The sequence below is a fragment of the Megascapheus bottae genome, chromosome 10 (assembly GCF_031878675.1).
Source record: "Megascapheus bottae isolate mThoBot1 chromosome 10, mThoBot2.hap1, whole genome shotgun sequence".
In the NCBI taxonomy this organism is placed as follows: Eukaryota; Metazoa; Chordata; class Mammalia; order Rodentia; family Geomyidae; genus Megascapheus; species Megascapheus bottae.
The window spans coordinates 60,992,891-61,010,085 of NC_143518.1; the positions used below are offsets into that span (position 1 = coordinate 60,992,891).

General features: G+C 42.4%; 1 protein-coding gene across 1 annotated transcript in view; it reads right to left on the minus strand.

Moving 5' to 3' along the window:
• Crb1 (crumbs cell polarity complex component 1) overlaps positions 1-17,195 on the minus strand; it is a 110,309-nt gene that overhangs the window by 90,036 nt on the left and 3,078 nt on the right. Inside the window, 5 exon segments of the mRNA XM_090341645.1 lie at positions 2,288-2,373; positions 2,456-2,715; positions 3,634-3,803; positions 9,277-9,468; positions 16,702-16,871. Of these exon segments, the coding sequence (XP_090197771.1) occupies positions 2,288-2,373; positions 2,456-2,715; positions 3,634-3,803; positions 9,277-9,468; positions 16,702-16,871 (878 nt within the window).

A 17,195-nucleotide genomic window follows, 5' to 3' on the forward strand; every position in this document is an offset into this window, starting at 1 on the left:
GTCAACCATTACAAGAGTACACTAGAATGCCAGTCCAAAGTTGACCATAAGCTGCCACAAGGGACACAAATAGGGGAATAAGTGGACAAGTGGCAGTTTGTGTGACTTATATGCTAAAAAGCATTTTGCAATCATCAGCAGCTTCCAAGGCATAAAGATGGGAAGCTTCCAAGGTGCCCGCAGCACCAAGGTAGAGATAACTGACCTTTAACAACTGTGCTGTGCTGAGCTCACAAATATCCCCGATCCACTCAAAGGAAAACACAAGAAATGCTACTCCTCATTAGTACATCAATAAATTAAAAAGAAAGACAACACGACACCTCTGAAGATCAGCAATCACACTTAACAGAAAACGCTACAGATAGTGAAGAGGAAGAAAGACTAAAAATCTCAAAAGCATAGTCAGAAGAATACTCAACAAAATGAAAGACAACATGTATAAAAAGATGAATTAATTAAAAAATTATCCAAATAAGCAGAAGCTCAGAAAATAAACAACTAAATAGTGTGAAGCAAGCATGCGTGATAGAGGAATTTAATAATGATACAGAAATCTGAGGAAAGAACCAAACTTAAATTCTGGCAATGCAAAGCTCAATAATTCAACTCAATAATTCAAACTCCATGCAGTCTCTCCAGTACAGTGAATAAAACTGAAAGAAGAATATCAGCTCTCACAAATAGGTAGAGGAAAAAAAGGTAGAAGTATAGGTAAAACATACAAAACCTCTGGGGCACTATCAAGAGATAAAACTTAAGGCTCATAGGCATAGAAGAAGGCACAGAAAGGAATAGAAAATATCTCCAGTAATATAATAGGAGAACATTCCCCCAAATCTTTGGCAGGAAACAGTCATTGAAATACAGAAGGCTTTTAAGACAGTGGATAGACAAGACAAGGAATGCATCACTCTAAGGCATGTCATAATTAAATTATGTAGTGGGTAAACAAAGGAAAGATTATTGAAAACTGCAAGAGAAAAGCAGTGAGTCATGAACAAAGTAAACCTGGCAGAATAATAGCTTGCTCACAGGAAGCAAGGAAGGCATAGAATGATGCCTTTGAAACAGGAGAAGACAATAACTCACCAACGCTATCATTCATAATTGGGGGAGGGGAGGAAACAAATAGAAATCCTCTAGGAGAAACAAAAAATGAAATCAAATCATGATCCTTAACTAGTGCCATACACCCAGAAGAGGAAGATAGAAGTAACTGTGAAAATAAATGATAAAATCAATCTCACCAGATGAGCCTAGAAGCAAATGAGGAGCACAAGAGCACGAAACAACAAAATAGCAATTACTGTGTACCTTTTAATAAAAGCACTGAGTAGCAGTCTTAATTCTCAAGTTAAAGAAGACATGGAATGTATAGCTAGATTGAAATTCATGCCCTATTTGTTGCCTATATGAAATGCATTTCATTGACAAAGACAAACATTGGCTTGGAGTAAAAGGGTGGGAAAACAAGATAAATCCTGCTGGGTGTTGGTGGCTCTGCCTGTAATCCTAGCTACTAAAGAGATCTGAGGATCACAGTTCAAAGCCAGTCCAGAGCGGAAAGTCCGTGAGACTCTTATCTCCAACTATCAAAAAAGACAGAAGTGTAATTGTGTTTCAAATGGTATAAAAGTTCAGGGAAAGTGCCCAGGCCATGAGTTCAAACCCCAGGACCAACATTCGTACACAAAAATCTACCAAGCAAATGATTCTGAAAGCAGGCAACCGTAGGTATACTTAAACATGAAAACGTACATTTTGAACCAAAATCAATCAGAAGACGCAACGACTATCACCTCGTATTAATAAAGAAAACACCTTGGACAACCATGGCTCCGATCTGCGGTCCTAACTGCTCAGGAGGCTGAGATCGAAGATCACAGCCTGCAGCCAAGCCAGCAGACAAACCCACCACGCTCTGATTTCTAGCAAGAAGCCAGCCATGGCAAAGTGGCTCAAGTGGTGAAGTGAGAACCAGAGTCCCTCCTTTCCAGCCCCAGGACTAGAAAACGAGCCATCAACTATAGACTTAAAAGCAAAACAACGACGGTAGATAACCCCAATTCCTCCTAATCACCCACAGATAGGTGAACCAGCTTCTGGGGAGGCAGAGGTAAAAGGATCCCTGGTTTAGGTAAAAATAGGAGACTGTATCCAAAGAAGAAGAAGAAAAGAACTAAAATCGTGAGGGTCCTACATTCGATCCTCAGCGCTAACTCAATAATAATAATAATAATAATAATTAATAATAATAGGACGGAATGCGGTGGCCGGGACTCACCAGAGCAGCCCGGGGACAGACGCAAGGGCACCGGCCCGCGCCGTCCAGGCAGGCGGTCAGCCTGGCGCAGGGCCTGGCGCAGGGGCCTGGCGAACGGGCAGCGAGCACAGAGCCAGCCTTGGACCCGGGGACGCAGAAGCAGGAATGGCCTTGGGGCCCGCCGGGCACCCAGGCCCGGGGCCGCAGGGGCTGGAGGCGCACGCGTGGTCAGCCCCCTCGAAGAACCTTCCAGAATACCCAGCAGGGCGGGCGCAGGCAGGGTCCACGGGGTCTGGATGGCAGACGCCCCCCCCCCCCCCGGCCTGCCCCAGTGCCTTGCCGGGCCCGAGGGGACCTCGAGGCACATGAAGCCCAGGCCTCCAGGGCTGGGCACGCACGGCTGCCCACTGGGGTGAGGCCACTTGCTCTCTGGCATACTTGGGAGAACCCTAGGGAACAGAGAGAGTCCCTGGCCTAGGCTTATATTTTGAAAATAGAACAGTGGCCTCTAGAAAAACATTCTATCCCCTTTCCACACTAATTGGCTACTTGTACAAATATCACTTCCCTTAAATGTATCCATTTCATTGCCATGGCATCTCTCCCTCCCTCCCTCTCCCTCTCCCTCTCCCTCTCCCTCTCCCTCTCCCTCTCCCTCTCCCTCTCCCTCTCCCTCTCCCTCTCCCTCTCTCTCTCTCTCTCTCTCTCTCTCTCTCTCTCTCTCCTCTCCCTCTCCCTCTCCCTCTCCCTCTCCCTCTCCCTCTCCCTCTCCCTCTCCCTCTCCCTCTCCCTCGTTATGGAACTTGAACTCGGAGCCTGAGTGCTGTGTCTGAGCTTGTTTGCTTAAGGCTGGTGCTCTACCATTTTGCTCAACCACAGCTCCATTTCTGGTTTGCGGCTGGCTCACTGGAGATTCCTGTTTGGGGCTGGCTACTCACCAGGGTCTTCCATCTCAGCCTCCTGAGAAGCTAGGAAGCCAGGCGCTACGATTTGGCAATTTAATTCTTACCATCCACAAAATATTGTCTAAGCAACCAGGGTGGCTCCTAGCATCGTGTGGAAAGTCTACTCAATCCTTACTTGATCCACAGAAGCAGAAATACTCTAGGGTAGTGGACAATAGCAGAGCCAGGCTTCTAAGGTACATGAAAACCAGAGGAAAGAACTAGAAGGGCCCTAGGGACATCTCAGGGAATGAACAGGAGGCTTGAGAAGCAGGAGTGGCTATGAAAACAAGTGTGGCTGTTTGCCTCATCTCCTGTCCCTTCCTAAAGCACTGCTTAGTACGAATTCTTCCCACACGTGTAGGCTCATTGCTATCTTAGTACATCTTCAGTTGCTATGTAGTTTGGTGGCTGTGTGCCTACCTGCCCACAAGAAAATTCCAGTTTTCCAGTATCTAAAAGAACTCCAGTGTCAGGAATTTCCAAAGAATTCAGACAGGCTAGTCTCAAACTCATGGTCTTCCTTCTTTGACCTCCACACTGCTGAGATTCCAGGCATAGGCCACTATAATTGGCTTTATTGCTAAAACGAACTAGTTAAAATTAAATAAATAACCAACTTAGAACATAAACGTGAGCTGCACAGACTACAAGGATTATGTTCATTCCAGATTCTGGACAATACCTAAAAAACCCTAAAAAAGCCCTAATACATTATTAATGCCCAACACATCGTGTATGATCTCAGTAAATAATAAAATAATTTTAATAGTGAGGGAACCTTAAAAAAAACACCTTACAGGATCATTTCAAATTGTAACGGGCATTTAGTCCCTAGGCAAAAGTCAATAGGGAATTTAAATATAAGTTCCATTTGAAACTTATATTCAGAATAGAACATTTTACTGGATGTGCAAAGTAATTGATATTTTCAGACCAGTTGTACAAGCTGTGCAACTGTTTTCTTCATGTAGTCAAGTTTGCCATCTACTGGCTATTATAAGAAACTCTCCAAGAATGAATTGTGAACTTCATACCTCTTTGTGTCTTTCCCTTCCTTGTTTTCCCTCAAGAACAGCAGAATTATTCCTCCAGGGAAATGTGGAGAGCAATCCCAATATAGCAAAGCTCTGACTAGAGCACTGTTTGGGGCAGGAGGGATTCTTCCTGCCCAGTCAGCCCAGCCTCCCACTACCCTCCCCCGAGTACCTGCAAGAGTGCCTTGGGTGTGAGAATAACATTCTGGAAACCTCTGTGCATAAGAATATTTCATTGGGGTTTTGCAAGGAATTATTTCTATATTTAACATTTTTTATTTGCTGAGGAGCGAGTAATTGACCAATTTCAAAGTCAGTAAAGACCCAAGTAAGATTTAATGTGTTTCTTGGGTATATAATTATAGGTATGTATAATTATAGGTATGTTCAGCAACTAAACTTATTTGGAAAGCAGAAATATTGGTAATTTTGTTTAAAGGTAAGGTAGAGCCTATCTATTCAGAGCAATGAGATGGAGAAATTAATGCTTTCTGGGAAGAATTATTTTAACTTTTCAGATTGCTACTAATAGTGGGTATTTGTTTATCCCCATGGTTTTATTATACTTACCTATATAAAGAGGATTATCTGATTTTAAATCTTGAATTAAGAATCTGAACCAGCCAGGCACCTGTAACTCATATCTGTAATCCTAGATACTCATGAGGCTGAAACCTGAGCATCAAGGTTCAAAGACAGCCTGGACAAGAAAAGTCTATGAAACTCTTACTTCCAATTAACCACTACAAGACTAGAAGTCCAGCTGTGGCCCAAATGATAGAACATTAGCCTTGAGTAAAAGATCAAGGACAAAATAAAAAGCTAAAGGACATCACCCAGACCTTGAGTTCAAGCTTCAGTACCAGAAAAGAAGAAAAAATTATCTAGTGGCCATCTACTAATCTTTTGTCCTCAATTTTCCATGAACCACACAAGAGCTTTAGCAGAAAGAAGTCATTACCTTGGTGGAGAAAAGCTACTCAGTGCCTTGGTTTCCTCATCTGCAAGAAGACAACACTGAAACCTACACCTAAGCATTGCTAGGTTTAAACCCTTGGCAGACCCAGGATAAGTAGTCAATACATGCTAGCTTTTATTGTCATATGAAATGTTTCTAATCGGCAGTTTACAAGATTAGAAAATCGAACACAACCCCTAAATAATCCCATTCACTAATGATTTCCACTGGACAAAATTTTACTTTAGGAAACAAAACCATAAGCCCAATATTATGTGTGTGTAGAGAATCCATCAGTCAGCTAATGGCACTTGCCAAGCACACATCACGGGGTCCCTAAAGAGCCTGGACTTGATCAGGAGCCAGTAAAGGGACATGTGGAATCAAGCTAGAAAAGATCTGCTCTCTGTTTGTGTTGTGAAAGAGAATCTTTAACATCCATAGCTATAAATTATGAATTTCATTTAAATGCTTGGCTCAGAAAATAATATGCAGTGGGGGTGATGATAGGATCTCACTCTTCAGAGGGGCTGATGTGGTTTGTGTTTTCCTCACCAGGGATTGATTCACACCATCACTTGCTATCAAAATCCTGGCTCTTCTATGCCTCCTCTTCACACAGGAACTACGAACAGGTAATATATGATAGAGCCCTTCCCGTGAGCAACTAGTGATCATGTGGTCTTCTAACACGTTCTTTCTCAATTTCAACCTCTTAGGTCATTCGTTTTTAGGATTTATTAACCTAATCCCATAAATCTCTTCAATTACCTCCCTCTCTTAAATCTCATTTTCATTAGCATTGGGATGGATGTTAAGATTTAAATCTCTTCTTGTCAGCAGAAGGCTGGGAAGGAGGGGTGAGGGAAGGACTGCTGTGGACTCAGGTGGTCTGAGAAGAGGGTTTTTGGCCTGCCCCTGATTTGACTCACTGAGCATTCCTCCACAAGTTTCAGTAGTTGTCACAAAGCTATTTGGACTCATTGCTCCAGGACAAGAATTTCTTAAGGTTCTCCCTCCCCTGGGTATTTCAACTACAGGGAGATGAGCAGGGACATGGGGTGTATGCTACTGGAAAATATGCAAGTGTGGCAGGGAATACTTTTGGAGACATACAAAAGCATAGTGCTATTTTAGTTCAATTTTTCATAAAAATGTAACCCACTTTTTCCTCCACTAAAATGAAAATGGAATATAGGGTTTGTGAGCAAAAAAAAATGTGCACGTTCCCAGCAACATCTAGTGAATCGTATCTGTCATTAGTTTATATGTATTTTTCCCTGTATAAATATTTGTGAATAAAAAATTGGTTTGAATGAAACAGAAGGTATGAAACGATGTAACTAGGCTTCATGGAAATTCTGCTGTCTAAGATTGGCCACATGTGAGAACCAAGGGGTTTGTTGAATTCTCCTTGGGCCTGACTTGCTGTTGAGAATGGAATTCAGTTCCACAGGTGCGTGGGGAGTCAGTATTGCAGAAAAGGCACATCTTTATTCAAGACACAGTCAAAATGGCGTGAGCGTTAGGTAGTCAATAGATGTTTGTTGAATAATGAATGAGTGAGCAAAACTACCTGAGTTATCATTTAAGTCTTGCTGGGAAATTCTTCCTTTCACCTCTCTTAAAATCAAGTAGAACAAATGATCGGTTAAATTGCTTACTTTGATGTACAGTAAGACAGAATCCCCATGGAATAGTTAAAATAAGGAGATGAGGGGATTCTTTGAACGCCATTCTTTCTTTTGCAGTCCTGGGCCATTTAAGCAGAATACTAGAATTCACTATGTTAAACACACTTGTCTCTGTATATATAGTCTCAAATGTTAAATTGAAGCTAATGCAAAGAATATGGCTTCATGGTCAATCCAATAGGGATTAAAATTCCAGTTCTGCTATCTTTGATTGTGGCTCGAGAGGTAGAGCACCAGCTTTGAGTGGAAAAGCTAAGGGACAACACCCAGGCTCTGAGTTCAAGCCCCAATATTGGGACATACATTCAAAAACAACTATATCAATCTCATTTTCAGATATAACTCTATTTCCAGAAGCTATCTTCTAAAATTTAACCAGCTCCCAGTGGGTCTTTACTGAATAATGAAATGTTTAAAATATAGCCTTAATATTTTTTTGCCCATTCTGAGCTTGGGTTCAGAGCTTGAGCACTGTCCTTGGACTTTTTCAAGGCTAGAGCTCTACCACTTGAGCCTCAGCACCACTTCTGGCTTTTTTCTATGTATGTGGTACCGAGGAATCGAACCCGGGTCTTCGTGCATGGTAGGCAAGCACTTTACCACTAGGCCAAATTTCTGGCCCCTATAGCCTTAATATTTTAAAGGCTTCCTTAAAATATCAAATAAGCCAACTAATACTTATCCTCCAAGATAATGCTAAATCTGTGTGTGGCATGAAAGGGGTTAAAAAGACCCATAAAGAATCTATTTTCCTCAGGTCCATTTCTAAAGCATCCTATCATGTTGTTATAGAAACTACTTGTGACTGAAAATCTCCCCTCTGATGATTGCCATAGTAACCATAAGGAACCAGAAGCTGCTTCTTCCAGCCACTTGCCATTATCCCCTCCTCCACAAAGTGGTTATGCTCCTATGTTAGTGGGAACAGAGAAGAAAGGACGAATTCGTCAATTTAGTGGAAGAGGAAGAAGAAAGATACAGGCATACTATAGATGACTGACACCTCTAGAGTATGAAATCAGCAGCAGCTTCTAAATTGTTTCCAATTTTCCTTTATTTTTTCCTGTTAACCTCCTCATTAAAAATTAGCTATGAAAATAATCTCTTATTTTTTTTTTGCCAGTCCTGGGCTTGAGCTTGGGGCCTGAGCATTGTCCTTGAGTTTTCTCAAGGCTAAAAACCTACCACTTGAGCCACAGAACCACATTTTCATTTACACATAATTCAATCAATTTGGATTTCTCTGATGTTAATTTCCTACTAATGGTCCAGTATTTTCAAAGGATGGCTGCCTTCCATCAATGGCAGAAATAAGTCATTCATGGCTTTTTTTCCTGTAGTAACAAATATAAAGTGGAAAACATGCACGCATTTGATGCAGAGCTGTTGTTTTTGTTAGAAGTGGGACAAATATAAGTATATCCCTGCCTTCCTGGTATTTCTGCTGGAAATGCCTGTCACATGGGCAGAGACAAGGGGCACAGTAAGAGAGGCAGCAAAGTTCCCAGGCCAAGGCAGGTATTTAAGAAGCAATTAGCATTTATAGGTCAGTGCGCAGAGGAGAAAGCTGCACTCAGATGAGGGCCTCAAAGGCCCATTATTCAATTCAAGGGGGGCTTTCCAGAGGCCTGGCAGAAATTGTCTGCTGAGAGATGCAAAGATGAACTAAAATGCCAAAATCTACAGAACTGGAGTTTCAGTTCAGTAGTGTGAAGAGGCCTCAGCAAACATGAGAAGCTCTGAGGAACTCAGAAAAGCCTAGCACTAGTGGTAAAGATTGCCCCAAAGAGGAAGATGCTATCAGCTCCAACCAAACTACTGGAGAGGAAAAGAAAGAGGAGGAGAAACCGTTTTCTGCACTTCCCATTTCTTCCTTTTCAACTTCTACTGAGTTTCAGCCTTACAGTCAGCTGACTGCTACCCTCACCTTCCCATGATCCTCCTGGGCAGGGTCACTAGCATTCCACTGGTGTCGTTTTCTTTCTTGAAGTCCTAGTGTTGGACATTTGTCCCTCATGTAAGGTCCAAACCTCAGTATTCTACAACCACATATTTTGCTGGCCTTTCTCTTTTCTACCCTGTGCTTTGTAGATTCCATTGTGAAATCTTTTTCTCTCTCATTTTATCACTTATTAGAACTATTCTTTTACAGCCCTCTTCTCACCTTCTTTATATTGGTCAGACATTTTTTTTGTGGGGAAGGGAGAGCAGGAGGGGAGCTAAGATAAAAATAAGAAAAGAAAGATTTATTCTGGCTCTGTTCCGGAGATTCCGGTCCAGCATGGTGAGAAGCCAATGGCAGGGAAAGAAGCTCGCATCATGGTGCTAGGAAGCAGAGAGAGAAAATGTCCACACGCACTATTTAGGCCTCTCTCACCCTTTATTTCATACAGGTCACCAGCCCACGGAGGGGGCTCCATCATGGGTAGGTCCTCTTTCTTTATTCCTCCTTGGAAATGCCCCCAGAGGCTCACCCAGAGGACCCGCAGGTAGGCTTCCCTGCTTTCCAATCCAATGAGGTCAGTGATCCAAACCCACCCCACGCAGTCCTCAACTACCTGGTCCTTCCCTGGCATACAGAGATGAACGCTTCACAATCTGAACCTCCAGCACCCCTTTATTTCCTCAGCGTGAGGCTTTTGAGTCTAGAGTCCACCTCCACTCTCACCCAGCTTGCCAACATGTTCTTACAGTCATCTGCTGTCCCTTCTTTCCCCACCCAGCCCTCTTTTTCCTGCCAATTCCCTCTTTCAGCTAGAAAGCTGATGATGAAGGGCTGGCCAGAATTCTGCATTTCCACCTTAAACCCTCCCGCTCTTTTACTAATGTACTCAAGCAATCACCAAATCCTATAGTCTCTAACTCACAAAGACGACTCCTGTGTATACCACAAAGTGTGTTTCCTCAGAAAAGGGTAGTTAAGACAGTAGATAATCAACTTTAAGGGAATCCCTTGAAGGAGAAAGTACTGTTTGGGTATCAAGACTTGTTGGACAAGGTGCAAATGCAGGCCTAGTGCACTCATCACAAGTAAATTGTACACACTCAAGGGTCTGTCCTAGAGAATCAGTTACTGTATTTGGTGGCCGAAGCGGAGGGAGCACTGGGCTTCAAGATTTGAAAACCTAGATCCTGGTGCTACCAAGTTGGAAGAAACAAACTCACCTACTGGGAATGCAAAGTGAAGAGGAAAAGTCACTTAAGGGAAGGACTCAGTTAGCAGAAGAAATCAGTGCTCATCATGTAAATGTGATCTCATATATTTTTGGAATATCCTTATCATCTTTTAGTTGCCGTTCACTGAAGCACTTTACGAATACAGTGCGTCTTCATCGATGTCATTCCTTTCAACATTCTCATCCACCCCTCTCAACTCTCCACTTCTCTTATGTAATTTTACAATATGGATTGAATTTTTGCAGTTTAACAAAGCTGCATCTTGATCTGAATCATCACTTCAACGTCTTCACTACCCTTCTATCTCCCCCTTCCTTTATGTTTCTCAGTTCTGCGGTATGCAGATTCTAGATTCCCTGCTATTAAGAAAAGCCTTTTCCGGTTACTGCAACTATAAGCATCTTTACACATCCATTTTTCAGATAGAAAAAAAAAATCCAAGAAAAAAACCAATTCAAACATGGATCTTGGGCTAGAGGTGTGGCTTTCATGCTAGATCACCTATCTAGAAACATGAGGCTGTGAGGTGAGACCTCATTACCACAAAGAGAAAAACCATTTGGAGAGCTTCAGATTTTCCACCCTGGTACGGGTTTCCTTTCCTCATTAATGAATGAAGACTCTGGTTAGGTGAATCTCAGAAGAATTGAGAGGTCTTCTTTCGTAGCCAGAGACTTCCAGCTCCCTTGCAGGTCTGTGATGCTGGGAAGTGCTGAAGCTTTGCCACTGTCTTTATGAAGATGTTTATCGTCATAAAGGTTACTCTGGGTATCAGGCAGGAATAAGATTAGACCCACAGCCATCTGGTGAGCTTAAAAGAAAAATCTAAATCACAATCTTGTACTGTCTGGCAAAAATATCTATTCCCACATCTTAATCATGTGGGTGGTGGAAAGAAGGGTGACCAAAATAAAGCTGTTCAGATATGTGGATGTGTTGGCTATTCAATGTGGCAGTGTTGTAGAAGTGAGGCTTGGAAAGGAGCCATTCCATGTTAGCAAAGTATCCAGTACTAACTTTGTGACGAAGAGCCAGACAGCATGATGACACTGCGAAGTCCATACATGTCTGGTCTTACACCTTCACTCCCAAATTCTGAGTGCCAGACATCTTTGTATCCAGCCATTCCTCAGCCGCAAGTGAGTTTACACTGACAGGATGCAACCTGCACTGTGTTTGCTTATTTGTTTGCATAATTTTGCATAATACCACACTGATATTTCCAGATGCATAAGTCTGGAAATCATGCCATTACACTACCTCTTTCTCCCAGGCATTTCTCATCAAACACTAGCATGGTCTCCCCCTTGCTTCGTGGTCTGTGTGTGATTACCCTGGTGAAGTGGCCCCTTATTCTATGCTGTCATATTCCTCCTTCCAAGTGTGCCTTCTGTGTGGCCAAGTGCAACCACATCAGTGTCTTTAAGAGTTCTGGACTGGCACTTACTTGCCCCATGGGTCAGGAGAGTAGATAATGAATGCCAGAGTCTACAGAGCCCCCGGTGGTCATCTCCAGTAGTCAACATCCTTGATTCCATGAGAAAGAGTGGTGGGTGTTTATTATCCTTCTGCTAGTTTCTGTGATACTTTGAGAATTGGGCTCTGTCTGCTCTGAAGTGTGGATTCCTGTCTCTTTAAATCTGCTCCATAAGGGATATTTATTAGAATCACAAGACATTTGCTTCATAAATCCTAATTCCTGGGTCCTATGACCTGACCAGTGAGCCCAAGTAGCTGAGTGACTCATGGGAGCCCTCATCTAAATCCCCTCCATACCTGTGGTTTGCAGATGACATTTGGAAACCATTGCTATATAAACAACCTCACTGAGCAAGGTATCTAACAAAACATGATTAGGTATTGAGATATGTACATATAGATTTGCCTTAGACAAAAAGAATATATTAAGGAAGGTAAGAAGTTTTGGAGTCTTTGTAAATTCATCAACAAAATATCTCCTGGGAAAAGAATATAATAGAAACTATCCTTTGTCTGAAATATATTCTACTAATGGAAGGAACTATAAATGCCCTAAAGGTGAAACATATCTTCATAAGTCTATAATCTAACCAAATTCAATGTTTTGCTAGCTAGAGAGTAAAAACCAAATGCCATGTGTCGGGGTCCTTTGTCCCCAGTCCCTCTCAACTAGTAGGAGGGATGAGGAAAAACATGCCCTGATAAGGACGAGCCATAAGAGGAAAGGGCCCACTGTCTTCCCGCACTCAGCCTTCCTTCCCCGGAGCACGAACAGAGACACCACACAGCTTCATCAAGACAGGAAGATCTCTCTCTCCCAAAAAAAAACCCTTCTGAGGAAGTCCCTCCAGCTAATATACCCTCACTCTAGGTCCCAGCAGAGAGTGATCAACAATAACACATTTGTAACCAATGGTAATCAAGTCTTGTGCCCTGCCTCTTGCGCCTTGCCTTGTCTCAGCAGAAAGTTATTAGACATGGCGGTACTCGACCCCCAACACATTGCGCTTGGTAGTCCATGTTTTGGGTGTGAAATCTGGATCCTTCAAAGGACAGTTTATTCCTAAAGTTCTCATGGGGCTTTGAAATTCTACCATCAGTCTCATACACACACACACAATCATCTGAGGACTTATAGTATATTGATATTTGAACTTATGCTTGTATACATGCAGTTAGGGATGAATACATGATAATAAAGTTTAATACTTCTGTGGCCAGTGGTGTAAGTAATATATCACTATTTACACATGGAACCTACTTACATACCTGGTTCATAAACTTTGCACTACATCTCTCCTCTCTCTTTTATGCCCTCTGATTTACAATTGCCAATCATCTTTGTAATAATGTTTCCCTTCAGAAAGCAAACCTTTTAGGGCCAGGAGTTTGGCCTTGTGGTAGAGTGCTTGCCTAACATGCATGAAGACCCGGATTTGATTCCTTGGTACTGTATACATAGGAAAAACCAGAAGTGATGCTGTGGCTCAAGTGGTAGAACTCTAACCTTCAGAAAGCCCAAGGACGGTGCTCAGACACTGAATTCAAGCCATAGGACTGTCCAAAAAAAAAAGCGAACCTCTTGTGTAGAGCTCCTATGCTGAAGCTAAGGAGATGGAAGCTTGGTTTACTGGCTCACATTTGTAATCCCAGCTACTTGGAAGTCAGAGAACAGGAGGATCGCAGACCAAGCTAGCCTGGGGGAAATGTAAAAGTGAGAATCCATTGAAAAAGTAACATGGCAAACATGGCTTGAGGTGTGGCTCAAGTGGTAGAGTGGGTGCCTAGAAAGTACAAAACCCTGAATTCAAATCTGAGGACTGCCAAAAAAAAAATGCCTATTGAGTTCAAAGGGACCAAGGTTTGGGAAGTCTTACAAACAGTGATTGTTATGTCTAAATTCTTACTGTGTGATATGGTATTGTGGAAATCATTTAGATTAGCAAAACAATTAGCTAAGTCAACAATTTAGTAATTTCACTTGCTTTTCATCTAAGCCTTATTTCTCTGTAAAACATAGCAACACCTTCACAGCTGTGAATCAGATGAAAATAATTATATAAAAACTACAAGCATAATGTCTAATATACAGAATATGAGTAATAGAGTTTAGTTGTATTTTGCAGCCAAGAGATACACGAATCTGACATTTTCCTAATTTTGAAATGTTTTATTGAGCTAGGTGCTAATAGTTTATGAATGTATGTCTTTCTTTGCAGGGGACTGAGATCTAAGAATTACAGTCCCAAGACAACTGAGACACACAAGTCTTAGAGACTCTTATCTTTAAATGACTAGCAAAATGTCATGTTGGAAGTGGAGGTGTGGCTCCAGTGGTAAAGCATAAATTCTGAGAAAAGAAAAGAAAGAAAAGAAAAGAAAGCCTTGAGTTGAAGCCACAGTACTGGTGAAGGAAGGAAGGAAGGAAGGAAGAAAGGAAGGAAGGAAGGAAGGAAGGAAGGAAGGAAGGAAGGAAGGAAGGAAGGAAGGGAGGGAGGGAGGGAGGAAGAGAGGGAGGGTGGAAGGGAGGGAGGAAGGAAGGAAGGGAGAAGGAGAAGAGGAAGGGAAGGATGAAAGGCAGGATGGGAAGGGAGGGAAAGAAAGGAAGGAAGAAGAGGGAGTGAGAAAGGAAAGAAGGAAGAAAGGAAGGAAGAAAGGGAGGGAGGGAGGAGGAGAGGAAAGGAAAAAGGTCACATTGATTTATGATCTCTAGACAATAAGAGCAGCAGAATAAAAGGTGGAGAGTAGAGAATCTCATCACTGTTGACAGTGAGCCTGAGTATGGACACAGTTGTGTCTCTTGCCCCTCCTTGTCTAGAGTTTGTCAGCTTCACACACACCTTGCCTCTCCTCTAGGGCAATTCTGCAGTTGGAGTGGTGCTAACAACTAGTATGCTACCTACAACCAGGGAGCAAATGCTAAACAGCAGGCATATTCTCAGTGTTCAAAATTCCATAGAGAGGTTGTACAGAGAAAGCCAGAAAACAAACAAACACTCTCTATACCAGGGTTGATCAAGGGAATGGCATTTCTTATTTATATCTATAACTATTTAATGTTGCAAATAGTTTATTTTTTATGTGGTTACTTGGGGAGAAAATATACAAACACTGTCAAGTACTATTACAGGCAGATTGAAGCGCTTTTAGTTAAGGCTTTCAGTCCACAAAACACCAAACACTTTTTCATATTTGTTGCAATTGTCAGTCCTGTGCTCTAAAATATAAAACTGTAATGGGGCGTGGTGGCTCACGTCTGTAATCCTAGCTAATCAGGAGGCTGAGATCTGAGGATCTCAATTGAAAGCCAGCCCTCTGGGCACTAAAAAGTCCTTGACTCTTATCTCCAATTAATCACCAGAAAACCAGAAGTGGCACTGTGGCTCAAAGGGTAAGGGCAGTAGCCTTGAGCTGAAGAGCTCAAGGACAACACCCAGACCCAGAGTTCAAGCCCCATGACTGACAAAAATGAAATAAAATAAAATAAAATATATAAACTGTGTTGCCAGGCGTTGGTGGCTCATGCCTGATCCTAGCTACTGAGGAGGCTGAGATCTGAGGATCGTGGTTCAAAGCCACCCTGGGCACAAAAGTCCTTGAGACTCTTATCTCCAATTAACCAGTAGAAAACCAAAAGTAGTGTTGTGACTCAAAGGATAGGGCAGTAGCCTTGAGCTGAAGGGCTCAGGGACAGCACCCAGGCCCAGAGTTCAAGCCCCACGACTGACAATAAATTTACATTTATATATGTATATATAACTATATATATAGATTTATAGATATTATATAACTGTGCATTCCATTTCTTTTTTTTGCCAGTCCTGGGCTTGAGCTCAGGGCCTGAGCACTGTCCTTGGACTTTCTCAGGGGTAGAGCTCTACCACTTGAGCCTCAGCAACACTTCTGGCTTTTTTCTATGTATGTACCAAGGAATCGAACCTGGGTCTTCGTGCATGCTAGGCAAGCACTCAACCACTAGGCCAAACTCCCGGCCCCTCCATTTCTTTTCTTTTTCCTTTCAGGTAGCGATGTTAATGATAAAGTGAGATGGAGAGGAATAGGAACTTGGGTGTGTACACATACACACCAGTCCTGGGTGCTGTCCCTGAGTTTTTATGCTCAAGGCTAGTTTTTTTTTTTGTCATTTTGTTTTGTTTTATCACTTGAGCCACAGTTCTACTTCCAGCTTTTTAGTGTTTCATTGGTGATGAGTCTCATACCTAGACTGGCCTCAAACTGCAATTCTCAGATCTCAGCCTCCCAAAGGAGCTAGGATTATAGGCACGAGCCATGGGAATCCAGCTGACACAGAAAAATTCGAATCTGCAAAATAGATCTGTCATTCCCCAAAGCAGAGTTGACTTTTCCCTTAGAACATATCAAATTTTCTTAGACTTCATAGTTTCAAAGCAAGCTTTATTACATTTCTTTTCAGAAAGCATTTCTTCATATGATAAGAGAAGTTAAACGTTTTAGGGGGAAAAAAAACTCTAGCTCTGTATCTAAAATAGAATATCTCAACCAGTGCACAGACCTGTGACAATATCTGAAATGAAATTATGCTCTTAGGTAGCATTGAATGAGCAGGCCCCCCCCCCACTTAGCAGTCATCATCCACTATAGTCTATCTGCTTAGAAAGCACAGTCTTTTATATCATCGCTTGGGGGCTTCATGAATAGTTGAAATGCAATCTTTGTGAATGTCTTTTCAAGCTTTACTGAAAGATCTCTCATATTTATTTAAATGCACTTGTCCAGGAGGAGAGATGGAGTTGATAATATCATTTGTTGCAAGTATATTTGGCTTTAACATACTCCCGACCCAATGACTTTCAACTTAGCCTCAAGACCTGCCTCCATCAGTGAAACAGGAGACTGGATGACAAAGAACTGAGCTGAAGAACACTCGAGAACCGTGGCATGGCTCTGCTGATGGGTTTTTATTTCTCGGCCATGAAAACAGCCTTCCCCAAATGGTGACTGCTGCCTCAACTTGGGTCCCACAAAGAATGTCTCAGTTTGTTTAGGCTGCTAGAACAAATTGCCCTTGACAGAGAATTCGAACAGCCATTTATTTCTCATAGTTCTGGAGGCTGCACTGTCCTAAATCAAAATGTCAACAGACGGGTGGCTGAAGAGGCCTCACCGCATCCTGGCTCGGAGGCAGATGATCCATCATGGTTGTTCTGCTGTGTCCTCACTGGGCAGGAAGGCAAGGGAGCTCTCCCAGGTCTTTTACGGAGGCAATAATCCCATTTGGGTGGGGGTTTTTCTCTGTACGTTACCTTCTTAAGGCTGCCACTTTCACTCTGGGTACTGGGGATGAAAAAGTCAATTTTGTGGAAAAGGCACCAACTTTCAGTGTATGGCAATGAAGAGGTACATGGAGCCAAACTGAGTACAGACAAGTGGAGGTCAATACATGTTGTTTGAACACTAAGATGTGGAGCTGGCTTCCCTCCTCTTTTTTTTTTTTTTTGGCGGGGGGGTGGGGGGGTAATAAAACCTAGAGACAGCTGACTCCTATGAAGGGCAGTCACTAAAACGCTGTTCATCAATGCCTTCCCACAATTTTGAAATCAAAAGCTGCAGATCTTTCAGGAAATGTGGTTGTGATGTAATCTAACCTCAAGAGTTTAA